The sequence below is a fragment of the Vulpes vulpes genome, chromosome 16 (assembly GCF_048418805.1).
Source record: "Vulpes vulpes isolate BD-2025 chromosome 16, VulVul3, whole genome shotgun sequence".
In the NCBI taxonomy this organism is placed as follows: Eukaryota; Metazoa; Chordata; class Mammalia; order Carnivora; family Canidae; genus Vulpes; species Vulpes vulpes.
Genome location: NC_132795.1, coordinates 19413914 through 19440916, shown reverse-complemented (window position 1 = coordinate 19440916; position 27003 = coordinate 19413914). Strand labels below are relative to the sequence as shown.

Sequence of the window (27003 nt, the reverse complement as noted above, 5' to 3'; positions counted from 1 at the left end):
AACACCCAGTGCTCATCCCGTCCAGTGCCCGCCACCCAGTCATCTCCACCCCCCGCCCACCTCCCCTTCCACCACCCCTAGTTCGTTTCCCAGAGTTAGGAGTCTTTCATGTTCTGTCTCCCTTTCTGATATTTCCCACTTATTTTTTCTCCTTTCCCCTTTATTCCCTTTCACTATTTTTTATATTCCCCAAATGAATGAGACCATATAATGTTTGTCCTTCTCCCATTGACTGACTTCACTCAGCATAATACCCTCCGGTTCCATCCATGTCGAAGCAGATGGTGGGTATTTGTCGTTTCTAATGGCTGAGTAATATTCCATTGTATACATAGACCACATCTTTTTTATCCATTCATCTTTCGATGGACACCGAGGCTCCTTCCACAGTTTGGCTATTATGGACGTTGCTGCTATAAACATCAGGGTGCAGGTGTCCCGGCATTTCATTGCATCTGCATCTTTGGGGTAAATCCCCAGCAGTGCAATTGCTGGGTCATAGGGCAGCTCTATTTTTAACTCTTTGAGGAACCTCCACACAGTTTTCCAGAGTGGCTGCACCAGTTCACATTCCCACCCACAGTGCAAGAGGGTTCCCTTTTCTCCACATCCTCTCCAACATTTGTAGTTCCCTGCCTTGTTAATTTTCCCCATTCTCACTGGTGTGAGGTGGTATCTCATTGTGGTTTTGATTTGTATTTCCCTGATGGCAAGTGATGCGGAACATTTATGTTGGCCATGTGTATGTCTTCCTCTGTGAGATTTCTTTTTCAAGAGTTACGTTTTGAGCCTCTTATAATGCCTATAGCACTGTTCCATGGTTCCCCTAGAAATCTAAACAAATAACTTGATACTTGGTTTCTGGCTCTAAAGGGATTGTAACACAAGATAGGAGGCTCACCAAAATCTTTAACAGTCATCATTATACAAAATAATTTCTCTTTTAGACTGACTGATAGCACTTTTTGAAAAAAAGTCATATTTTATAGTTGTTGTCAAGGACTATAAAATGGCCTGAAAGGATTCAGCTCTCAAAATTAATCAGTAGAAGGGCACTTGGCTGGCTCAGTCAGTGGAGCATGCAATTTGACCTTGGGGTGGTGAGTTCAAGCTCCATGTTGGGCCTAGAGCTGATTTAAAAAAAAAAAAAAAAATCAGTAGAATCTAGCCCCTTGCTTGAGTGGCTTTAATTAAAGATTGATTGACATACCCTCTAGCAGGGCTCCATAGCAATAAAATGTCTTGTCAAGTATGGGAAAGAGAAATTACTAGAAAATTTATACTGTAGTATTTATGTCATTCTTCTGAAAATATTATATGCCAGATACCTTTAAAATTTGATCTGCTCTGAACATTAAGTAGAATGATTAAATGTATTTTGCCAAGTTAGGACCACTACAACAACTAAAGGATTTGAGAATACATCTGAGAACCTTTCATTTTCTCCTCTGTTTTTGCTTGCCTAATAGAAAAATCCAACCAGTTATGAAAACAGTTGGGCGGGATCCCTGGGTGGTGCAGCGGTTTGGCGCCTGCCTTTGGCCCAGGGCGTGATCCTGGAGACCCAGGATCAAATCCCACGTCGGGCTCCCGGTGCATGGAGCCTGCTTCTCCCTCTGCCTCTCCCTTCCTCTCTCTCTCTCTCTCTCTCTCTCTCTATCATGAATAAAAATTTAAAAATGTTTAAAAAAAAAAAACAGTTGGGCTTAAAGAGTCTCAAAATAAATTGGTTAAGTTTTGCCTAGAAAATAATTGCCTGGCATCATGAATTTCAAGTAGTGTCTACTAATAAATACCTCCTGCAGATACTAGCTTAATCCGTTTTTGAGTTACAACCCTAATTTTTTTTACCAATTAAGTTTCTTTATATATGGTTTATTTTTCTATCCTTTTATTTCCAGTAGGTGAGTCAACACAAGATGGAAAATCGGGATCTGGTGAAAAGATCAAGAAACGTGTGAAAACTCCCTATTCTCTTAAGCGGTGGCGCCCCTCCACCTGGGTCATTTCTACTGAACCACTGGACTGTGAGGTCAACAACAATGGCAGTGACAGAGCAGTTCATTCCAAATCCAGCACCGCAGTTTACCTTGCAGAAGGAGGCACTGCCACAACTATGGTGTCTAAAGATATAGGAATGAACTGTCTGTGAAATATTTTCAAGCCTTTGGAGTGAAATTATTTTTTGCATCATTTAAATGTGCAGAAGACATTTAAAAGAAACTGCTTTATCTTCCTGTCAGTACCCCCTCTCACCCCTGCAACAGGACTTGCTTTAAATAGATTTCAGCTATGCAGAAAAATTTAGCTTATGCTTCCATATTTTTTAATTTTGTTTTTTTAAGTTTTGCACTTTTGTTTAGTCTCATTAAAGTTATATTTGTCTGTTATGACCACAGAATTATATGTGTGTGTATCAAAAGTGGTCTCAAAATATTTTTTTAAGAAAAAAAGCAAAAACAGTGTATTGCTGATAATCAGTTTGGACCAGTTTCTAAAGGTCATTAAAACAGAAGCAAATTAAGACAGGTTTGACTGCAGTGGTGTCTGATATCCATGTTTTATTTCTGGGCACAAGCTAGTTTATATGTTGAACTGTTCCTGAACATATTATCTGTTGGACATTCTTTTCTCTTGTGTTTTGTTTGAACGTGCAATAGTCTATAGTACACAAATAAACTTTCTTGTAAGCTCTCTTCCTAACAGAGCACACATTCTTCCATAATAAGTACATTTTTCTGTCCCCCACCCCCCCCCCCCACCCCATACAGGTCAGTTCTATGGCAGTGATTTTTGCACAAGAGAAAGCAGCTACCTGATTTCTTGCTTTCTCTCTCCTTATGGAGAATGCAGAAACGTTGTCTCAAAGGGCTCTAAAGAAAGAACTACCAAAACCTAATTTGAAATGCCATTTCTTTTAACCTTCCAAGTCCTAAATGTTTCTTTCCAGGCATTTTAATAAACATATTTGGTTCTGGTTTTTGGGAGTTCATAAGAGAGCATAGAACAAAGTAGACAAGTCAAATATTAACTTTCTTCATTTTATTTTATTTTTATATGTATGTTCGTGTTCCATATTCATTTATTTAAAAAGCACATTTTTATCAGAAAACTTTATAGAGCTATACTTATATGGAATTTTTAAGTAGGTAGATGGTTAAGACTATAGTGTTATAGCCTTCGTTATCTGAATAGGCCATCTTTGATTCAAAATTACATTTCCTACTTAAAATAACTTCAAAAGTAATTCATAGTTTTGAACCAGTAATATCTTTTTATTCTCTTCCCAAACAAAGCCTGGTGACTTACCTGAAAATGAGTCTTCTTCCCATGACCTAAAACACTGTGTGGAAAAATCATTCATCTGGCATGCCAAATCCCTGTGGAAGGAAGGATTGCTGCCAAACCTATCATTTTTGAGCAGACTGAGGCTTACCTCTTTTTTCAAAACTGTTTCTCCACTAATCATATCTTCATAATTTGTCTTTTGGCCAGCTTTTCATATGATCTTTAATATGTGAGCAGCATTTATTATTTACATTATATTACAGTATACTTTTTAGTGATAACATGTATCCTTCAAGTCATACTGTTTTTTTTAAACAGCTTCCTTTGCTTTTGTTACTGATAATTATTTCTAAACAACAACCTCAGCATGTTTTTTTCTAAATAAAGCACTTTATGTCAAATAAGGGACTTTTTTTATAAGCACAAATTATTTTCTATCAATTTGCAAACAGTGATGATCTCACTTAATTTTTCCAGATTCTCAGAGTACTTAATAGATGTTATTTAACTAAGTTCTAAGATTTCTCTGGAAGATAGAAAGCTAAGAGAAAAACACAAACCCCCATATTCTTGCTTTTAGGTTATTATCTCTTGAACAATATTTTCTCACTCATATTCCTCTGTCTTCATCATTTAACTAAAGATAACATTAATTTCCCAATTTGCTGTCCAAAATATTTGTAACTTACTATATAAGCCTTCTGTTTTTTGCCATCTACTATGATCCTATGAGTTAGATATTACAACACTTAACATTTATTCTGATGGATGGCTGAACACAGTTTTGAATTGTTAGAATTAAGATTATCTTTCTAGTGCCCAGGGCTTCCACTTGTTTGTTTTATTGGCCCTTCTCTTGATTCAGGTCCTTAATATTTTTCAGTCTTATGGCATAATTATTCTTCTGTCTATGTAACAAATTATTTATATCTTCCCCACCAAACCTGCACTTAGTTCCCTTGCCTTTAAATGTCTTTGAACTGCATTTCATTTTTTTCAAACATTTGTAGGATATCTTTGAATTAAAATAAATTATATTCCTTCTCCAGTTGAAAGCATTGAGGATAAATGACCATTTGAGGTCTAACTGATCTTTTCCTGACAGAAGAGTTACCTTATGTTCTACTTTACTTTGTGTTTAGGCTAGTTGGTTGTAATTTTTCCAGCATCTTTTTTTTTGATGTTTAATAATAAAATGCTTTCAAGAATTAACATACCAAATTAAAGGAATCCTTATAAGTTCTCCATTTCATGCAAGCATGTTTAAAACAAATAATTTTTTTCCTAGTTTTTTAGTAGATTCTTTAAAAATAGGAAAAGCCAAAAGTGTAGATCACTTTAATAAATTTTAAATTAAATTGTACATCAGACTGATTTAGAATCTGTAATATATAAGCAAGCAAAATTACTTAAAATACTAGGTAATTTCATTCATCTAATAATGTTTCTTAAAGCTAATATTTAACTGCTAGCACAATATTTTGCATGTAGAAAAGCATTTGGAACCTTTGAATAAAGGACATTTAATGAAAAAAGATATTAAAACTCATTTTGCTAGTTTAACAACCTTAAAAGCATAATAATAGGTAATCAAATACTAAATTAATTCCCTGAACCATTTTAATTGTATGTCAGAACTAAATCATTGAAAGAATTTGATCTGAATTGGGTTTAGACAAAATTTATTTAATTATAATTACTAACAATATCCTCCTTTTTTAAAATCATAATTTGGGGGGAAAACCAATATCAGTGTAAAATGTTATGAAAAGGCACCAATTAAATAATACTAATTGATGACTTGTTATATACTGAATGCTGGTATCTATATACACAATCTCTTTTAATCCTCATAGCAACCATTTAAGGATTTTAGTTAATATTCCCACTTTACAGATTGAGGAAATTGAAGCTAAGAAAGCTAAGTCATTTGCCCAAGTTCCACATCCTAGTAATAGAGAAAGCTGGATTTTAACCTGGGTGTGCCTCTCCACATCTCTCTCATCTACACCACACTGCCTACACAATGTATGACAGGATATGTAATATATGACATTTTGTAAGAAATTCAGTCATTACACTCCAGCACAATTGTGGCTTGTATACAAGCCAAACCAGATATCTTAATGACTAGAAGTCAGGCGAACAAGAGACATGTAGACATGTCTATGCTGAGTGTTGCTTGAGAAATAATTACTAATTCAGATAAAATTCAATCCCACATCTGCCATCATGAATCCTAAAATTATTTCAGTTCTCTTCACTCCTGGATATTCTTACATTGTAGAACTAAAAGATAAAGTAAACTTTAAGGGGAAGTGAAGGTGGCTTGTGGGAACAAAGACTTTCCACTAAATTGATTCCATACTTGATTTGGAGGAATTAATTTAACATGGATTTTAAGTCTCATCAATCCTTTGACTGCATCTTGAAAATTTCTGCTTGTAGTGATGCAGAAAATTTTAGTAATCCAGAAAAATAATAATTGAAGAGGACATGGGAAAGATACAAGGATAAGATCTTTTTTTATAAAGCAGTTTCAATAGCTTCCTTGCATGGACCCACTTATTCCAGAAAATATACGTTGGTTCTGAATATAAAACTAATTAAAGAGAGGTGGGAACACTCAAGTAACTGTGTTTCAGTGGGAATTGTCACAAAATTTGGCAAGTATTTTTATTTAAATTATTTTCAAAAAAACTAAATAAAATATTTTCAAGTTTGGTGTCTAAAGCCAAATAGAATACCTGGTAGATTATAGTTATTTACTGAACTTTCCATTCTCAGAGTCATTTACAATGGAAAAATATTTCAATAAACTTTTTGTTTCTTTTTAAAATATTTATGGAAATGAATATTTCATTGGAGATAGTTAGCTCCTAGACCTTGAGATTACATTGTATTCCTATACAACCCTTTATAAATTTATGTTGAACTTGCTACCAGTTACGTGCAGGTTATTGCATAACTATTCACAGATCGCTTTATAATATTACTTTATCTTCCAAGCTAACTTATTAGAATTGGTACACATGTTAGTTGATTTTCTAGACCTGTTATTCCAGAAATTGTGTAACACTCCCACATACACCCCAGGAGTTTGTTTTTTTTTTCAGATTGAGTTGTTTCTAAATATACTTTATACTGTCAGTTTGCTCTTCAGCAGATAAGATTGCATCTTAACTTCTAGGTTCTGAACTATGCAAATGTCAGCCAAAACTACCTTACATGATCCACTCTTAAATATACTCCTTGATCTAGTAAATCTGGCAAATCATTGTTTCAGCTAGTTACACAAATGTTATTATCAAAAGAAGGCTTTTCTATAGCTTCTCAGATTAAACTAACATAGAAGAAAAGAGGAAATCTCAGGGTGCTCTGGTGCACCTACACATTACTTGCCTTCAATCACCTTTTAGTTTGTGTCTGACTCTGTCTGACTCACTCTATCCCTCGGTTATCTGACTTGCAATCTTCCGTGTCAGGAAGAGTTTCTTCATGTCTATTCTGCTTCCCTCCTATTTCATTTTATGTGTATTTGTCTCCTCCAGCAGTAAAAAAAAAGAGAGCAGTTGGCCATCTTCTTGGCCAGTACTGTTATTTTTCATTATGCTTCAGGCTTCTCAATTAACATCTAAGTCTCAGTTCTTCAAACTAAATTGCTTTGGTTCCCTTAGCATTTCTTTCTCAGCCCTATTTTAATAACTATTTATACTTAAGAACACCTAAAATTATATTTTATGTTATATTCAAATTCATTACTGCAATTAAGTAATAATAGTTCTGTAGGCTAGAATTGAGAATTCAGATGTTACCATTTGATGATGGATCCAACCATCAGATTGTCAGAAAATCAGCACTTAAGTTTTGTATTATCTAACATTTTCTATTAAATTGTTGAGTTTTATGATTTTTATATTCTCATTAGTCATAACTAAAAAGCCATGCATACAGAATTGTATATAATTTTGCCATTACAATTTTTTGACCTATATTGCAGCAAGCTTAGCATTATGATCAAGGCACAATATTTTACATATTTCTTTGTATCAAATATTAAACAAAAATGCAAGATTAACTTTCAAAACAAACCATAAAATAATCAGGTATTATCTGTGAACATTTTTGCAGACCACTTTTGAAATGCTTATTATTTTGCAACATAGACTGGACTGTAACAACTTTCATTTAACTTTTAAGTGGCTGGTTAAAGTTGAGTGTTTGTGCATATAAAGAAAAATATAGGATTTTATCTCATGGCTAATGCATTTGAAAGTAAATAATTCAGAAGATTTAATGCTGTGTATTAAAATTAGACCTCAAATAAATCTATCATATCTTAAAAATTCCAGTTCCGTTATTACTGTGATGTTCATAGTGTTACTATCAATTGTGGTGACATTCTTTTTTTTAAACTTAATTTGCAACCCAGATTCTAAAATTTGGGTAAGAGAGAAGAAATCTTTAGAAATAAATCACATCACTAGGGCATCCAGTTTATGATTGAATTTTTAAACAAATTACTGTATTTTAAACTACAACTTTTAAAAAATATTTCAAAAGGCAGCATGTAGGATTTTTGCATTTTATTTGTACTTCTAGATTTCAGAAACATCTTCATGTTTTAGACTCACTCTATAGACATAATATTACTTAAAAACTCAGGGCCCTTTTCATCCCTTTGCACATGAGAAACTTTAATTGATAGCAAACAAGCAATTAGTCCAGTTGAATATTTAAAGTATTTGTTGCACATACAGTTCACTTAATGTTTCATCTTATGATTTGACTTAATTTGCATAGACATAACATCATATTTCATTAATCATAAAAACTTGCCCAGTTCCATAATTACTGAATAGAGGGAAATGACTCAACTAATTGGCTACGTGTTGCAGCCTATTTAGGCCTTTAGAGTTGAAGCACCGTCTTACAACCATTTCTCATTGGGTAAATGGTTATACACAATGGGACAAATCATTTCATTTTGCTTTGTTTTTTAATGAGAGAACTTAGTTAAGCTGTTCCCCTGAGATAAAATTTTCGCGATGTAATTTAACATTATAAAACTCTCTTCTAAAAGTGAATTAATGAGTTTATAGCTTTAGTTCTAGTTTGGATGGTTTTGAAAAGGTAACCTATGGTAAGCTATTTATCACCTTGTCAGATCCAAATAGAATTTTTCCTTCAATCAGACAAGTCCAAGCTCCAAACTGATACGCTATATACTTAAAATCCTAGCAGTGAAGTTATTTGTAACCAGTCTCTTGTCTCAGGCTCTCCACCATATTACCAACCCTCTTACGTATGATAGGGAAACACTTCTAAAGAAGCTTAATAGTAAGAAAACTAAATTACTAAAAGATGCAATTCAAAGATAGGTTCTGGTTAAAGTTGAATTGCTTGGCTTCTGTGGCTTTTCTTTTTCTTGTCACATTTATTTATTGAAAGTTTTTGTATGCCTTATTGTCATGTTTCCATGGAAATTATATTGTGTAAGTGTTTGTATAAGCTGGAATCATCCTTAATTTTCTGTTGATAATTTTTCAAATGAAGATAAGTGGATAATTGTAAAGTACACTAACTCTTAGGGTGTTGTAGTAGCTGAAACATGGAGATGTGTAGCTGCCATGCTTTTTCTGAATGGACAGGAGAAACATAAGCTACAGAGTATTCATTTCTGAGGATGCTTTTCTGGAATAAGAAAGGCTGAAAAATATTGGCAATTCCTCAGAACCCTCTTTCTTGTTAACGGGTATCTTTTGTTGGTGTGTTTTGCTCTACATTACAGATAGAATATCATATGAATTTATGAATAATTACTTTCAGTTATTTTGCTTTTGTAAAAGCCGTCTGAGACCTTGCTATGCTGTATAAGTTGTGTTTGATGGATCAGTGTGAGTATGAAATAAAGCAAATCACTTTTCTTTTGTATTATCTATGGATGCCACTATGAAAGCTGACATTAAGCCACTAAAGAGTTTTTTATGAATAATTGTAAGTAAATGCTTTGATATATATAAACCTAAATAAAAAGATTGTATTGCTACAGAGACATTGGAGAAGGAGATTTTAAGACAGTTCTTTAGGTTTAAAAAAAAGGCTTGCTGTAAAATGGTGCATTATTCCATTTATTAAAGATCATATTAATGACAACAGTAATTGTATCTTTTGATTTTATTAGGTCACCAGAAATTATGAGGTTAGTGTGATATTTTAGGTATTTTGCACCAGAATAGTAAATATTCTAATATATTCACTACTCAGTATAATACATTAAAAAAAAACAACTAACATTAGAATAATAGTTGCACACTTTCTGTATACCAGGCACTGTGATAGTTATTCAGCATATGTTGATAACTCTCATAGCAATCCTATAAAATACATATTGTCCTCATTTTAAAAATTAAAAAACTGTGGCACAGGGAAGTTAAATATCTTGTCCAAAGCCACAGAACTGGCAAAAATGAGATTCTAGTGTATTTTCCATTTTGCTTTGAACCACAGTTTTTTAAAAAAAGATTTTATTTATTCATGAGAGACACTGAGAGAGAGAGACATAGACAGAGGTAGAAGCGAGTTCCCCATGGGGAGCCCGATGTGGGACTCAATCCCCAGACCTCAGGATCACGCCCTGAGCCAAAGGTAGACGGTCAACTGAGCCATCTAGGGGTCCCTAAAGTATAGTTTTAAATCTCTGGTTATGGCAAGAGAATTCAAAAATAAAAGCAAAATTGGCCCATTGGTATAAAGAATAGACAGGAACATACATGAAAAAATTTGCATTTACTAAAAGCTGGCAGGTACCAAAACAACTATCTCTATTGACCCAACATTGTGTTTGTACTAAACATCTTCAAATAATCTTCTAAGTTAGATCTTTTATTTTTAGAAATCCTTGTTAAAATGCAATGAGTTTGTGAAGGCAACATATTATTTTTGACTCTAGATGAATTCAATGTATTAGGTAAGTGTCCTGGAACAGAATCCTGTATAAATCCACAGGACATCCATGTTTTAAAAGAGTGCTAGACTGGCACACCTGACTGGCTCTGTTGATAGTACTGTGACCCTTGGTCTTGAGGTGGTGAATTCGAGCCCTGTGTAGAGTTGACTTAAAAAACATTTTTTATATTACAGAAAATAGAATATTAGACCTGCCTTAAGTAGGTACCAAGGGAATTTTTGCTTTAGTAGAAGCGTGGCCTACTCTTGTAGGCTCTGTTGTCACCTTAAATAATATTTAAGGGATAATAAATTTGGAGTACCTTTTCCTTTTTGATTTGCATCCCCAAACTTAATAAAATGTTATGTGCTACTGCTGCAATTCTCTACAGAACTTACTATGTAATATTCAGGATGATAACTAAATATCCTTAGAAAAAATATGGTGGCCTGGGAAACATCTATAATAATGACCTACTGAATCTTTTCATAAAAACTCACCACAAGTAAAATTATTTTCATTTACCCCTACACATGATCCATCTTTCTAGTTTACATCCTCTGCAGGTGACTACCTTAAGCTAGTGATTAATCTTTATAATTCTAATAATGAATTTTCCTCTTTATTCTATAATATTTTTGTAATTTAGTTATATATTTGGGTAGCTTTCATTTTATTGTTATAATGTATTATTCACTTTTTCGAAGTTGAATCACTACTACCATACTGAGAGAGCGAGAAAATATGATATTATTCCTGTCCCCCCAGGAACTTAAACCATCTTGTGAAGGAGAAAAGGCCTACACAAGAAATAGTTATCTACAAACAAGATGACGTGTAAGTGCCCAAATTAGTGGTAAACTGTGTGTTCAGTATGTGTTTGAAGAGTCAAAGATTTTAGTGAAGAAATTATTATTGAACAGGTTGAAAGGACGGTGAGATTTCAATAGGAAAAGTGAAAGCAGAAGATTTGAAGTAGCCAGAGATAAAACAGAATAGGGATTGGAAATAAAGCAGAAGTAGATCCAAATATCTTGTGAAAGCCAACCCCCAGGTATCTAGACTTGCTGTCATACACAATGAGGAGACCAAATTTTCTTGGCAAGGAAGAACCTTGACACAGTAATTTAAAGAAGTTTGGACTGACAGGTAGGCAGGATAGATTAGAAAGGATAGTGATTGGATTGAGGGCATAAGAGAAACTGCAAATAAAATGTAGTTTTCATTGTGACCAGAAAGTTCTTTTTTCAGAGGAGCATCAAAAAATTTTTTTTGAACATCTAATGTGTAGCAAGTACCATAATAGGAGATAGAAATCACAGTCCCACCTTCAAGTTGCTCATAGTTGATTTGGAGAAAATTTTAGTAGAGGTTATAAGTATTATGACAGAGTGAAAGTCCAGTATATTATGGAAATGCACAGCAAAGTTACCTAATCCACTCTTACTGAGTCAGAGGCAATTTCTCCTTTTGAAAGAACTTTCCTCATTCTCAAAATATGAGTAGGAATTAGTTAAGAGACAAGCAGTGGCCCTCAAAGAGAAGTTATAGCACCCATGAAACCTTATAGAGACCTGAGAGGGTGGAGCTTTTTCAAGATGGTGGGAGGATATTAGATTGTAGTAGAGTTTGGGATACTAAGTGAAAGTATTACAAGAAATGGCCTAAAAGAACCCAGATGGGGATCCCTGGGTGGCGCAGCGGTTTGGCGCCTGCCTTTGGCCCAGGGCGCGATCCTGGAGACCCGGGATCAAATCCCACATCGGGCTCCCGGTGCATGGAGCCTGCTTCTCCCTCTGCCTATGTCTCTGCCTCTCTCTCTCTCTCTCTGTGACTATCATAAATAAATAAAAATTAAAAAAAAAAAAAAAAAAAGAACCCAGATGACCCAACTGGGACTGTATCGCAGAAGGGCTAGCACACTATGCTGAGAGTTTGGACTTATCCTGTAAGTCAATGGAAGAATTTAAACAGAGGAGTTTCAAATTTGGAAGCTCAGCTATTAATATAAAGAGCTGTTAATATAAAGAATCAACTGAGAGAGAGGACATTGAATATAGAAACATAGAAGCTAGTGTGGCACTGGCAAGAGATAATGAGAGCCTGAATCAAGGTTGAGTCAGCGATGAGGAAGAAGCAGCAGATTGGGTCGGGATCAAAGAGAACCAGGGGGACCCAGTGAATCACTAAAATGAGCATTATAGAAGTGAATATTGTAACTTCAAGGCTCTAATATGGCAAAGGAATGAGAGAAATTTAAAAATCTCACAATATGCAGCTAACTGCCTTTAGAGTTTTTTCAAATAGAACAATCTTAACATCATGTGTTCAAATTTTTGGTTCCAAAAATATATCCAGACACCTTTCACCTATTACCTGTAGAAATGCTTTGAGAACAGAGCCTTCCCTAGGTAAATCAAACAGAGGTTCACTTTTATCTTTTTGAGTGAATGCCTTACTAGACCAACTTGTTTTTTTTTTTTTTAATTTTTATTTATTTATGATAGTCACAGAGAGAGAAAGAGAGAGGGGCAGAGACACAGGCAGAGGGAGAAGCAGGCTCCATGCACCGGGAGCCCGATGTGGGATTCGATCCCGGGTCTCCAGGATCGCGCCCTGGGCCAAAGGCAGGCGCCAAACCGCTGCGCCACCCAGGGATCCCTAGACCAACTTGTTGTGTATAGTATTGTACTAGGGCCTTTGCTATAAAAATGAGTATCCAAAAAAAAAAAAATGAGTATCAAAAGCAGCCTTAAAAGAAGCAATAACAACAAAAAGATAGCCTAAGATGGCAGATGGTGGAAAGATAATGAGGAAGTTGTGTCAGTAGTAGATGTGGGATCTTCCAAGAAGAGTTGTCCTCTTGCACAGTGCTCCTTTCTCCCATCAAGTCCTCAAACTACTTAACTTCTTAACCCTGGAGCTCTTCCTTCCCCCTCTACACAATTAAAAAGGAAGGTAGAAAACTCTTTCCTATTCAGTGAAACAAGTATCCAAAATGTGTGTTTGGTTTGTTTTTAATTGTATAAATTAAACAGATAAAAGAGGAAGTTTTCTTTTGCTTAACAACTTTCCATAGATCGAACCAATCAATAATTTATGTAAGATATCATGGAAGATATGCTTAAACTCCTAAGGAAATTTTCTTCAAGAAAACAAATGATTCTCTTTAGATGTCATATAGAACTACTTTGGTCTTTTGTTTTAACATTTTGTTTATTTATTGGAGAGAGAGAGAGAGAGAGAGAGCATGACTGGGAAGGGGGGTGTGGAGGCAGAGGGAGAAGGGAGCCTGACATGGGGCTTGTTCCATCCCAGGACCCCAGGATCATGGCCTAAGCCAAAAGCAGACACTTAACTAACTGAGATACCCAGGTGCCCCTACTTGGGTCTTTTAAAGTAAAAATTTTATTTAGTTTGTAAAGTAAGTAAGTTTATTAAACTTGTTTATCCTGGCACTGGTGATGCCCTCTAAGAATCACATATTCTCACATGTAGAAAAGTAGATATTTTCAGTAATATTTTAAAGAAAAAACAGATGTCTCTCCTTGCCTCCCACTGCCCCTTTTAACTGAGTTTCAAAATCCCACTGTAAGCTGTTGCAATGGGCATTTAGTCTTTGGGGTTTTTTTGTTTTGTTTTGTTTTGTTTCTTCCTACTGCAAGCAATTTTATACTCTGTTGCCTGTCATATTGTCAATACTCTTATCAAGTTACCAATGGTTCAATCTCAACCTGAAATTCCAAGTTGTAGCAATTTACTTTTCGAGCCTTATCTTCCACCACTCGTTCTAAATAGTTTCTAGTTACTCGTTTACTTTAGCTTCTTACTAGATCGTCAGCCTTTTGCATCATGGAGCGAGTCTTATCCTTTTTTTCTGTTCCTGAAGTACTGATTTTAATTGATTGATATGCTGATACCAAAATAGGAAGGGCTTTTAAAATTTTAAGTAGATTTTCATTTAACTTCTGTTAATCAGGCTTCTTAATCTGAGTTCTCTGTCTGAAAGTTTTGTAGGTTTTTTTTTTAAGATTTTGTTTATTTATTCATGAGAGACACACACAGAGAGAGGCAGAGACATAGGCAGAGGGAGAAGCAGGCCCCATGCAGGGAGCCCGACATGGGTCTTGAACCTGGGACCCCAGGATCACACCCTGGGCCGAAGGCAGCGCTAAACCGCTGAGCCACCTGGGCTGCCCCCTGAAAGTTTTTTTTAACTATAAGTCATTCAGTGAAGTTATTCTGTGGGACTTGTGGCATCTCTTTAGGGTTAAAACTGACCAAAATGATAAGCACTGTGAAAATGTGTAGATGTGCAAAAGAGAGTGAGAATTTTAAATAAATGAGTACTGATTTTATCCATAAGCCACTCTCAGCAGGTATGGTTTTAGAAAAAAGTGAGGGCAGCCTGGGTGGCTCAACGGTTTAAGCGCCTGCCTTTGACCCAGGGTGTGACCCTGGGGTCCCAGGATTGAGTCCCACATCAGGCTCCCTGCATGGAGCCTGCCTCTCTCTCTCTCTCTCTCTCTCTCTCTCTCTCTCTCTCAGTCTATCATGAATAAATAAATAAAATATTTTTAAAAAGAAGAAAGAAAAAAATGAGAATAAGTGAGTTTAGAAAAAGATCCATTAGTTAAATGCTTTTATCTTTCTTGTTTTTTACTACAGTGTTTTTACTTTTTCAGTCATGTTAATAAAACAGTAAAATCACTTTTCTTCAGGTATCCAGCAACAAGACGGTGTATACTATACCACTTTGACCACCAGGCGGCTCCCTTATTTCATGTTCTAAGAACTGGAGATCACTCCATTCTTCTCAATATCTAGATGTGTCTTGTTAAATTTGGTTCACAATGTTTTCTTATTGAATTTGAATAACAATCAGAACAGGCTCCTTGAACACTATTTCCATTAGAAGAGTCCAATGCTTTGCATTAGTGGAAAAGATTGGCACTACTAGGCAGAAAGTCCACAGGTTACCCCTTTTCACAAATACCAAAGCCAGGACTTAACAAACAAGACCTTGTTAGGACTTCACTTTAGTCCTGCAATGAAACATAATTTACAATTCCTGAGACACTGGCAGAGGCATCTAACCCAGAGTTGTTTGAACATTTTCACGTGACACTAGCATTTGCCAGATGCTATCAAAGTTTAGCAGAGTTATCTGGAAAGCATTTTATTAAGCAAAGTTAGGTTTTAGAGTTTTTAATTTTATTTGTTTATTTTTTAAAGATTTTATTTATTTATTCATGAGAAACAGAGAGAGAGAGAGAGAGAGAGAGAGAGAGAGAAAGGCAGAGACACAGGCAGAGGGAGAAGCAGGATCCTCACAAGGAACCTGATGCAGAACTTGATCCTGGGATCAGGATCCAAGCTGAAGGCAGATGCTCAACCGCTGAGCCATCCAGGCGTCCCTAGGTTTTAGAGTTTTCTAAAACCATTATTGACTGGGTTTCTTGATAATCAATTTTTTGAAAAAAATTTCTCATTATTTCCTCCCCCCTATTTTCTCTCCTCTGATTATTTTCTATCTTAAATTGCATTTTAACAATATTTGAGATTGTTGGACAGCCTCCAGGATTACTCTGTATATTATCATAAGAACATAAAAAGGATTAATTGCTATAAAGTTTTTGTGTTTTTAGGTTTCCATTAAGAAGTCTTCAGATGTATATAAGGGTGCCTGGCTGACTCAGTTCTTTGAATATGTGACTCTTGACTTTGGGATCATGCGCTCGAGCCCCATGCTGGACATAGAGCTTACATTAAAAAAAAGAAGAAGAAGAAGACTTCAGATCTATAAACTGACAAGAAATTCCCCAATTATAAGATCTTATTTGGAATTTTAAGTAGTAAATGCAGCTACTGATAACTCTGTTACTAAAGGCAAAATATAATAGTGAGGAAAGAAAGATATCATTACATCTATTCTAATAAACCAAAATATCCCAAATGATGAGGGGAATGTTGAGCTATCATAGATCATATCTGACTTGAATACGATTTCAGGTTGCCTATTTCAGGAATGTTGGATAATTTTTAATATTACTTTATTACCTAAATCTCAGCCACTATTTTTTCATGTTCTCAAAAGAGAAATTATTTTACCCCTATCTTCCAAACATGATCCTTTTGGAACTGAAGGCTGTTTCTACCATAACACAATTCAAGTCTTCCATATGTTTCAAACAGGAACTCTTTCAACTTGAAAATTTTTAGCATCATGAATAATGATATCCTCACACAGGCTTTATAGGCAAAAACCAGAAAAAACAATAATTGACTTGTTGTTTATAAAGGGGAGGAGGGGCAGAAGGAGAGAGAAAGAGAATCCCAAGTAGGTTCCATGTCTGGAGCAGATCCCAAAGCAGGGTTCCATCTCACAACCCTGAGATCATGACCTGAGCTGAAATCAAGAGTCAGATGCTTAACTTACTGAGCCACCCACGCACCCCATGACTTTCGACCTATGAGCAAAAAAGCTACATCCTTTCAAGGAAATTCACACAAAAATATTTTATATTCTCCAGCGCAAAGCTGATTTGAAGACAAAATTAAAAATCTGAATTAGGATTCCTTTAATTCATAGATTGTCTGAAGTTCTGGAAATAACCTGTCTTAAGGTAGGTAGGATCTTAGTAAATTATGTTCTATCTAGATCTTCTTCTTAATCATTTACTATTTCAATCTTCTTCCATGTCATTTACATACTTAACATATAAGAGGAGGATACTTTAATACCTATTCTCCAGGAAAGTTGTAAAATCATGATGAGCCTACACCTGAACTCAGCCAAGTCAGCTGTGTTTTGTTTGACCTGTATAATATTTAAAATTTGATTTTATTTGAATGCCTTTTTGGTGGGACCTGGACTCTTCTAAAACCCAGCAATTCCTAATTGTCTTCTACCCATCAAGTCTTACTAATTTACATTACCTTTCTAACCTTTGTAGACTTTTGGTTTGTGCCCCCGTTCCAGGAATTTCCATCGCAGGCATTACCTGGATATAAGAGCCTGGGGGAAACACTTGGCATATTGACATAATTCAAGAGGAGAGGCAGCCATGGCTCAAACTGAACGAAGGCAGATTGTTTTGCTTTCTCCACTGGTGAGCACTTTTCTTCTTCCATAAGGAGTCAACTATTATTTCTTCATTATTCCTCTGTCTCCTTTTGAAACCTGCACATGAATACTCACGGGATAAATGACTACTTCATTTTTTTAAGCTTTTACCCATTTATTTGACAGAGAGAGAGAGAGCAAGAGCACAGGCAGAGGGAGTGGCAGGCAGAGGAAGAGGGAAAAGCAGGCTCCCCAGTGAGCAGAGTTTCCCCACAAAGCTCCAGCTCAGGACCCCAGGATCAAGACCCAGGCAGAAGACAGACACTTACCTGACTGAGCCATTTCTTTTTTTCCTTTCTTTCTTTTTTAATGTTGTTTTTTTTAAACAAAACATCTGGGTGGCTCAGTCAGTTAGGTGTCTGACTTGATTTCAGCTCGTTATAATGATCTCAGGGTGGTGAGATCAAGCCACGTGTCAGGCTCCACACTGGGTGTGAAGCTATTTAGGATTCTTTCTCTCCCTCTCCCTTTGCCCCTCCCCCTACTAGTGCTCTCTCTAAATAAATAAATACATCGTGTTTATTCACAAGAGACACAGAGAGAGGCAGAGACAAAGATAGAGGAAGGAGAAGCAGGCTCCATGCTGGGAGCCCGATGTGGGACTTGATCCAGGGACTGTAGGATCATGCCCTGAGCCCAAGGCAGAGGCTCAACCACTGAACCACCCAGGCATCCCTAAAAAAAAAAAAAAAAAAAAAAAAAAAAATTTTAAGCTGTGTTATTCTGTCCCAATATGGCTTTCTGTAAACCAAAAGCAAATTTCATTATATAAACATCATCATGCAAAATGGAATAATCATCAATCATTCCACATTGAATCCTGGTTGGTTGTTTTTAATGGAGGCTTCTCTTTTTTGAGGGGGGAAGGCTTCCCTTTTTCTCTTTATTTCTCTCTTTCTCTCTCTTTTTCTTTCAGATTTATTTATTTATTTGAGAGAGAGAGAAGGGATGGGGCAGAGGGAGAGGGAGAGGGAGAGGGAGAAGAAGAGAGAATCCTCAAGCAGACTCCCCACTGAGCATGGATCTGATGTGGAGCCTGATTTTACAACCCTTGAGACCAAGACCTGAGCCAAAATCAAGTCAGACACCTAACTGACTGAGCCATCCAGGCGCCCCAAGAGGCTTTTTTTAAATTAATGCTTTCTTTTTTAACTTAGTAGGAGAGATGATCAGCAAAAATAGAAAAAGAAGGCCACCTTGAGAACGGAAAAGGAGACAGAATTTCAATTGCACCTTTTAGTATGGTAGGACCAGAGAGAAGAGGCATTCGAAAAATTATTTGCTCTAGGTCAAGCCCCTTGCTTGCAAACTGAACCAAAGATGTGTGGAGCTGTGTGCTACTGGCCTTCTCAGAAATTCACCTCAGTGTCCTTTCCCTTCACAATCAAAGTTTATTTGTACTGTTTCTCACCTGAAATTTTTCTTTTAAGGTTTATTTATTTATCTGTTTATTTATTTATTTATTTGAGAGAGAGAGAGAGAGCATGAGTGGGAGGGGCAGAAAGAAAGGGAGAGAGAATCTCAAGAAGACTCTGCACGAAGCATGTAGCCCTACCCAGGGCTTGATCTCATGACCCTGAGATCATGGCGGGAGCTGAAGCCAAGAGTCGGACACTTAACTGACTGTTCCACCAAGGCACCCCTCACCTACAATTTTTGTGGTTGTAACTCTGGAGTATTTATTCTTTTAGTTGCTCATGTCAAAAGAAGCATTTGGTGATATGCTTTTAAATAGATAAGTTTCAAAGCTAACATAAACTCTCCCCTATAATTTTTCTTTTCTGTACTACAGAGTCTCCTTCACTTTCCTGTTAGTCTCTTTCTCATGTCTTATTTTGAAATGCTCTCCCTGGATTTTTTTGTTTTGTTTTGTTTTGTTTTTGTTGTTTTTTAAAGATTTCGTTTATTTATTTGAGAGAAAGTGAGCTAGAGAGAGAACATGAGTGGGGGGAGGGGCTGAGGGAGAAGCAGATTTCCCCATTGAGCCGGGGAGCCCGATGCAGGCCAGGACCCTGGGATCATGACCTGAGCTGAAGGCAGACACTTAACCTCTTGAGCCACCCAGGTGCCCCAACTCTCCTTATTTATTGGTAACCTTTCTCTGTTTTGTTTTCACCCAAATTATGGGGGCCCCAATTAGACCTTTAGTACCGTCATATTAGTATATAATGAATAATGATTTCATTTTGGGGAAGGTTACTGATGCTACTATTCCTGTTAAACTGGCCTTTCTAGACCAAAACTTGAGCTAGATTCAAAAGGTGTATATTTTAGTTCACAGCATACAGATGTACCTCTCTAAGCAAATCTGCTACCTGAAAACCTGGATTGGGGATCCCTGGGTGGCTCAGCGGTTTGTACCTGCTTTTGTCCCAGGGCATGACCCTGGAGTCCCGGGATCGAGTCCCACGTCCGGCTCCCTGCATGGAGCCTGCTTCTCCCTCTGCCTATGTCTGTGTCTGCCTGTCTCTGTCTCTCATGAATAAATAAATAAAATCTTAGAAAAAAACAAACAAACCTGGCTTTAGAGACTATAAAAGTGATTCTTTAATTAGAAGGATTTACTATTCCCTCTACCAATTCTTAAAAATAAGCTCTCCTCTAATACAGTCTTTTCAGAAACACATCTGTCATGCAAATTAACATGTGCTTGCATAATTTGGAGAGTAAGAAGAAAAGTGTTTACAAATTGAAGCAATATAAAAGCCGCCAATTTTATAGAAAGTAACACTACGTCTTTGTGTCATGTTATCCTACACTGCTCTTTCCTGCGCCTTTCTTAGGAAATCTCCAACCAAAGACAAAATTTAAAGGGCTTCATTTCTACTACTATCCTCCAGCCTAAGTAATCAAACCCCTTCCCAGAGAGTAAACAGAAATGAAATTAACTCCTCAATTTAAGAAAAGTAAAAGCAAACATATGTAATCTCTCTTCCTTTTTAAGCTTCAAAATAATTAAGTTGATTTGGACTCTGACTCTTTATTCTGTAAGATTACATTTTAACTGAAACAGACAAAACAAGAACTTCCCTTATAATTCAAACAGTTCCTTGAATTTTTCAGATAAGCTCCACCCTTGGCAGCAATGACATCTCAAAGGTATAAACCAACACCTAAATTCCCTTTGCACCTGGGATTAGGGAACAATATTTCCGCGTGTGGATGTAAGTGCGGGTGTATATATGAGAGAGAGAGAGAGAAACAGAGTCAGAGATAGACAACAAATTAAAACTGAGAAAACTGGAATTCCTAAAACTCAAAGCTCAAAACCCTCTTGATCCCTAAAGTAGTGGAAAATCCATTTCACTTACGTTGTTACCCAGAAGTTAGAAGTGGCAAAACATAGGGAACTTATTGTCTTAGAAATATAGCATGCCACACTAGCAAAGGAAGTAAGTGGTTTGAGTAGGGTGCCCATTTTTTTTTGAAAAAATACCCTCTTCCCACCTTTTTCCAGGGAACTAACTACAGGAAATTCAGTAGTTCCTTCTATACTCACCAATTTTACACCTTTGTCTGATAAACTCAGGAGTCTACATTTCCAAAGTGAGTGGCTTACTTCACAGAATGTGGTGGGTCATTTTATTTTATTTTTTTAAAGATCTTATTTATTTATTCATGAAAGACACACACACAGAGAGGCAGAGACACAGGCAGAGGGAGAAGCAGGCTTGGTTCAGGGAGCCCAATGTGGGACTTGATCCCAGGACTCCAGGATCACACTCTGGGCCAAAGGCAGGTGCTAAACCACTGAGCCACCCAGGGATCCTCTGTGTGGGTCATTTTAAAATTACTTCTTTCTGACTATGGTCTAGGTGAAACCTTGACGTCATTGTCATATTCTGGATGGGTATGTTTTGCCACTTAAAATTTTTTTTGTCTAGTCTTACATCTTGTGTAAGTAAGTTTTTTTTTTTTTTAAGATTTTATTTATTTATTTATGAGAGACACAGAGAGAGAGACAGAGACACAGGCAGAGGGAGAAGCAGGCTCCATGCTGGGAGCCCAACGTGGGACTCAATTCGGGGTCTCCAGAATCAGGCCCTGAGCTGAAGGCGCCACTAAACCGCTGAGCCACCTGGGCTACCCAGTAAGTAAGACTTAACCAGGTGAAAATAAAATAATCTCTTTAGTTAGTATGTAGGCTGGTTATTTTGGAAAGAGATTAAATCCTTACATGTTAGATACTTTTAAAATTGACTAATTCATACATTCAACAAATATTTTTTGATCACCTACCATCATTGTCATTTCTAACATATTTTAAACCTGGAGCAGATCAGCTTTCAGTACACCTCCTCTATGCAACTATTTTATTTTAAAGATTATTTATTTATTTTAGAGAGAGCACCTGTGAGCAGAGAGGAAGAACAGAGGGAGAGGGAGACAAGGAGACTCCTCGCTGAGGAGGGAGCATGACATGGCACTAAATCCCAGGGCCCTGAGATCATGACCTCAGCCAAAATCCAGGGTCAGTGGCTTAACCAACCGAGCCACTCAGGTGCCCCTCTATGACTAATTTATTTTTAATAAGAATCAGAACGATGAAATGAGGGGCACCTGGGTGGCTCAGTTGGTTAAATGTCTGCCTTTGGGGTCTTGAGATAAAGCCCGACATTGGGCTCCCTGATCTGCTTCTCCCTCTACTTCTGTCCCCTCCCCCTACTCGTACTCTGTCTCTCTCAAATAAATAAATAAAATCTTAAAAAAAAAAAAAAAAGAAAAACAATGAAATGAACAACAGTAATGGCCAGAAAAGAAACATGAGAACACGAGGGTAAAAATTTTGTTTTACTGGACTTTGTATATATGTAATCATGACATTAATAAATGAATGATGAAATGAACATCATGGTACAAGAGAGGATTTGATAGTTTTTACTCACATTAATGTGTTTTTTTTGAGAAAGTTGAAAAATTTGTGCCCATATGTTGGTTTGTTCATGAATAATGCTATTTTAGTTTATTAAATGACAAGAATAATAATTTTATTTATTTATTTATTTATTTATTTATTTATTTATTTATTTTTTATTCACGATAGTCACACAGAGAGAGAGAGAGAGAGAGAGGCAGAGACACAGGCAGAGGGAGAAGCAGGCTCCATGCAGGGAGCCTGATGTGGGATTCGATCCCGGGTCTCCAGGATCGCGCCCTGGGCCAAAGGCAGGTGCTAAACTGCTGCGCCACCCTGGGATCCCAAGAATAATAATTTTAAAAGAACAGATTTTAATTTAAAAGATACTATTCAAATTTAGTAAAATAGTTCATGTATGAACTAAAATATGGACTAACCAGATGCAAATGTTACATCTTGCAGTGTGCACTAGGTTCATGATTTTAAGCTTTAAACATAAATGAAACTTTCAATGAGTATATACAATAAGAGAATAAAAATCATTGTGTATCTTAATCTCTACAACCACATGGTATCATTTCTTTTGAGTCTACTGTTTAAATTCGAGAATAAGTCATACTACAGGAGCCTGAGATGTAGACTGGCCCCAAAATAAGCTACAACTCTAAACTGTTCTGAATTTACTCTAAAAATGCTTCTGTTAAGTTTAATCTGCATGTCTTGAGACACTGCTGTATAGCTGAGAATTCTCTGAATTAACTTTTATGTAAAATAAAATGTTTATTGAAGCATAAGTAATACAAATGTGCTAGTTTGAAACTTTCATTAGTGAAACTCAGTAATAGCAACAACCGGTAGAGAATTTATACTAACAAAAGAATTTACAAGGGAGTATTCTATCACCGACATTATTAAATTAAAGACTAATGGTGATAATAAAAAGCAAACTAGCTCCTAGTTTGTTTTTATTATTGTTTTTAAATGTGTGCCCTTATTGCCTGAACCAGGAAAGTACTATCCCTATTGCTTTGCCCTTGTTAGTCGGCTGCCTACTTTGAGCCAGGCATGCTGTCAAGTGTTGACACACCATGTTGGACAAGGACAAATGACCTCCTGTTTTTATGGTGCTTCCAAGCTCATGAGAGATCAATGGAGACTAAGTAAACAAATAAGAATTTATAAAATTCAAAGGGCTATGAAGGAAATTAATCAGATCCAGAGACAGAGAATTAAAAGAAATCTATGGGACAAAGTGGTGAAAGAAGGCTCACGTTCTTGGAGCTTGATGAGCAAGGGAGAGGGGTGTGAATTGAAGTTGGCAGATAGGCAGACACCTGACCAGCTTTGAAGAATTAGGCTTGTATTCAAAGTGCACAAAAAAAAATCCAAGTTTTAAGCAGTGGAATGACATAAACTTATGTTTCCAAAAGATGATTCTGGCTACCATGTGGAGAAGAGATTGAAATATGGTAAGAATAGATTCTTGAACACCCACTACACTGTTTCTAGCCCTGGAGAAAGATACTCATGGCTTGGTCTCAAGAGATGGCAACAGTGATGGAAAATATAGTAACATGTTTTCAGTAGGAATGAATGAAAGTGGGGAATGAGGTAAGGGAAGTTGTCAAGAATGATGCCCAGGTTTTTGGCTTGTGTAAATAAGAGAATGCTGATTTTTACTTAAATGAGAAGTTTGAGAGAGGACAGGTTTCCTAATGATAACTTGATCCAACATGCATCTCTCTGTGAACTTTTAGTTGTTTTGTTTTTAATAGACCTTTTTTTTTTACAGAGATTTTAGGTTCACAGAAAAATTGAGTAGGAAATACAGAGAATTCCCTTATATTTCCTGCCTCTCCTCCCTGCCTCCCCAACCCCACCCTCTCCCACTGTCAACATCTCACGTTGGTCTGGTACATTTGTTAAAATCAATTAATCTACATTCACTCATCATTATTGCCCCAAATTAATACTTTTCATTAAGGTTCACTCTTCTTGTACATTCTATGAATTTTGAATAATGTATAATAACATGTATCCACCATTACAGTATCAAACAGAATAGTTTCACTACCCTAAAAACCCTCTGGGTTCTGCTTATTTATCTCTCCTTCTTCCTAACCCCCTTCCAGTAACCACTGATTTTACTGTCTCTGTAGTTTTGCTTTTTCCAGAATGTCATATCATGAGAATTATTCAGTATTCGGGCTTTTCAAATTGATTTCTTTACTTAGTAATATGCATTTAAATATTTTCTATGTCTTTTCATGGATTACTAGCTCATCTCTTTTTTTATTTTTTAAAGATTTTATTTATTTATTCACGAGAGACACAAAGAGAGAGAGAGAGAGGCAGAGACACAGGCAGAGGGAGAAGCAGGCTCCATGCAGGGAGCCCAATGTGGGACTCAATCCTGGGTCTCAGGATCATACCCCGGGGCGGTGCCAAACCGCTGGGCCATCGGGGCTGCCCATCCATCATCTCTTTTTAACATGGAGTAATATTCCATTGCATGGACGTATCATAGTTTATTTATCTTTGGTTGACTTCTTGGTTGCTTCTAAGCCCTGGCAATTCTGAACAAAGCTGTAACATCAGGTGCAGATTTTTGGGTAAACACAAGTTTTCAATTCATTTGGGTAAATACCAAGGAGCACAGTTGCTGGATCATATGGTAAGAGTATGTTTAGTTTGTATGAAACTGCCAAACAGTCTTCCAAAGTGGCTATAACATTTTGAATTCCCATCAGCAATGAATTTTGCTCTACATCCTTGCTAGCATTTCATGTTGTCAATGTTTTGGATTTTCACCATTCTATTAGGTGTCTACTGGTATCTCATTGTTGCTTTAATTTGCATTTCCCTAATGACATATATGTTGAGAATCTTTTCATATGCTTCTTTGCCATCTGTATCTCTTCTTTGGTGAGGTATCTGTTCAGGCCTTTTGCTTATTTTTAAAAAATATTTTTATTAATTTATTTGAGAGAGAGAGAGCACAAGTGGGAGGAAGAGGTAGAAGGAGAGAGAGAGAAGCAGAACTGAGCAAAGAGCCAGCCATGAGGCCTGATCCTACCATCCTGAGAGCATGACCTGAGTTGAAGGTAGATGCCTTGCCAACTGAGCCACCCAGGCACCCCGTTTCTGCCCATTTTTAAAAATTATTTATTTATTCATGAGAGATACAGAGAGGGAGAGAGAAGCAGAGACACAGGCAGAGGGAGAAGCAGGTCCCATGCAGGGAGCCTGACATGGGACTCAATCCCGGGACTCCAGGATCATGCCCTGGGCCAAAGGCAGCGCTAAACTGCTGAGCCACCCAGGGATCCCCCCTGCCCATTTTTAATTTAAGTTGTTCATTTTCTTATTGTTGAGGTTTATTTTGTTTGTTTTTTAAAAGATTTATTTATTCATTTTAGAGGGAGTAGGTGTAGAGGGAGAGTGAGAGAATCTCAAGAAGACTCCTTGCTGAGGGAGGAGCCTAATGTGGGGCTCAATCCCATGACCCTCAGATTATGACCTGAGCTGAAACCTAAGAGACCAACGATCAACTGACTGAGCCACCTAGGCATTTCCTTATTGTTGAGGTTTAAGTGTTCTTTGCATATTTTATTTCATTTTATTTTTAAAAGATTTTATTTATTTATTTATTTGAGAGGTGCCTAGGTAGCTCAGTCAGTTAAACATCAGGTCATGATTCCCACTTCCTGGGATGGAAGAAGTCCTATGTTGAGCTCCTTACTCAGCAGAGAGCCTGTTTCTCCTTCTCTCCCTGCCCCTTCTTCCTGCTGATATTTTCTCTGTCACCTGCTCTCTCTCTCTGTCAAATAAATAAATAAATAAACAAATAAATAAATAAATAATTTTTAAAAGATTTTATTTATTTGAGAGAGAGAGAGAGCACAAGCAGGGATGGAAGGGGCAGAGGGAGAGGGAGAAGCAGATTTCCTGCTAAGCATGGAGCCCGATGGGGGAGGCTCGTTCCATCTCAGGACCTGGGGATTAAGCCATCCTGGAACACTTTTGTGTCTTTTATTTTTTAAAGCTTTTTTTTTTTTTTTTTAAGGATTTTATTTATTTATTTGAGAGAGAGAGAGAGAGAGAGAGAGAGATAGTAACAGAGAGCACGAATGGGGGCAGAGGAAGAGGGAAAAGCAGGCTCCCTGCAGGGTGCCCAATGTGGGACTCAATCCCCTGCCCCCAGGATCATGGCTGAGACAAAGGCAGACGCTCAACCACTGAGCCACCCAGGCATCCCTCTGCTGTTTTAGAGTGGAATATTCTGAATAGAGAATCTATTAGACCCATCTAGTCCAGTGTGTTATTCAAAGTCACTGTTTCCTTGTTGATTTTCTGTTTGGATGTTCTATCCATCGATGTAAGTGGAGGGTTAACATCCCCTAGAATTATCGTATTACTATTGATTACTTCTTTTTATATTTGTTATAAGTTGTTCCTTTCTTCTCTTGCTCTCTCACAATTTGCTGGCTTTCTTAGTGATACACTTCAATTTCTTTCTGTTTATTTTTTGCCTATCTATTACTAGTTTTTGACTTGTGGTCACCATTAGGTTTATTTATAATATTTTATACATATGCAGTCTATATTAAGTTGATGATTGCTTAAACTTGAACTCATTCTTTACTCTTCTCCCAGGATTTAGTTATATGGTGTCCTACTTTAAATCCTTTTATTTGTGAATCCCTTGGCTGATTTTTATATGTATACTTAAACTGGGTTCTTGGAGGTGTTTTTAGGCCTTTTTTTAAAGAATATGACTGC

At 36.7% G+C, this 27003-nt stretch overlaps 1 protein-coding gene across 1 annotated transcript in view; it reads left to right on the top strand.

The window, feature by feature from the left end:
* Positions 1–9446, top strand: part of BMPR2 (bone morphogenetic protein receptor type 2) — a 199242-nt gene extending 189796 nt beyond the window's left edge. The window contains exon 13 of the mRNA XM_026002525.2: positions 1902–9446. Within this exon, the coding sequence (XP_025858310.1) occupies positions 1902–2152 (251 nt within the window). The 3' untranslated portion in view covers positions 2153–9446. The remainder of the gene's footprint in view (positions 1–1901) is intronic.
* Positions 9447–27003: the final 17557 nt, after the last annotated feature.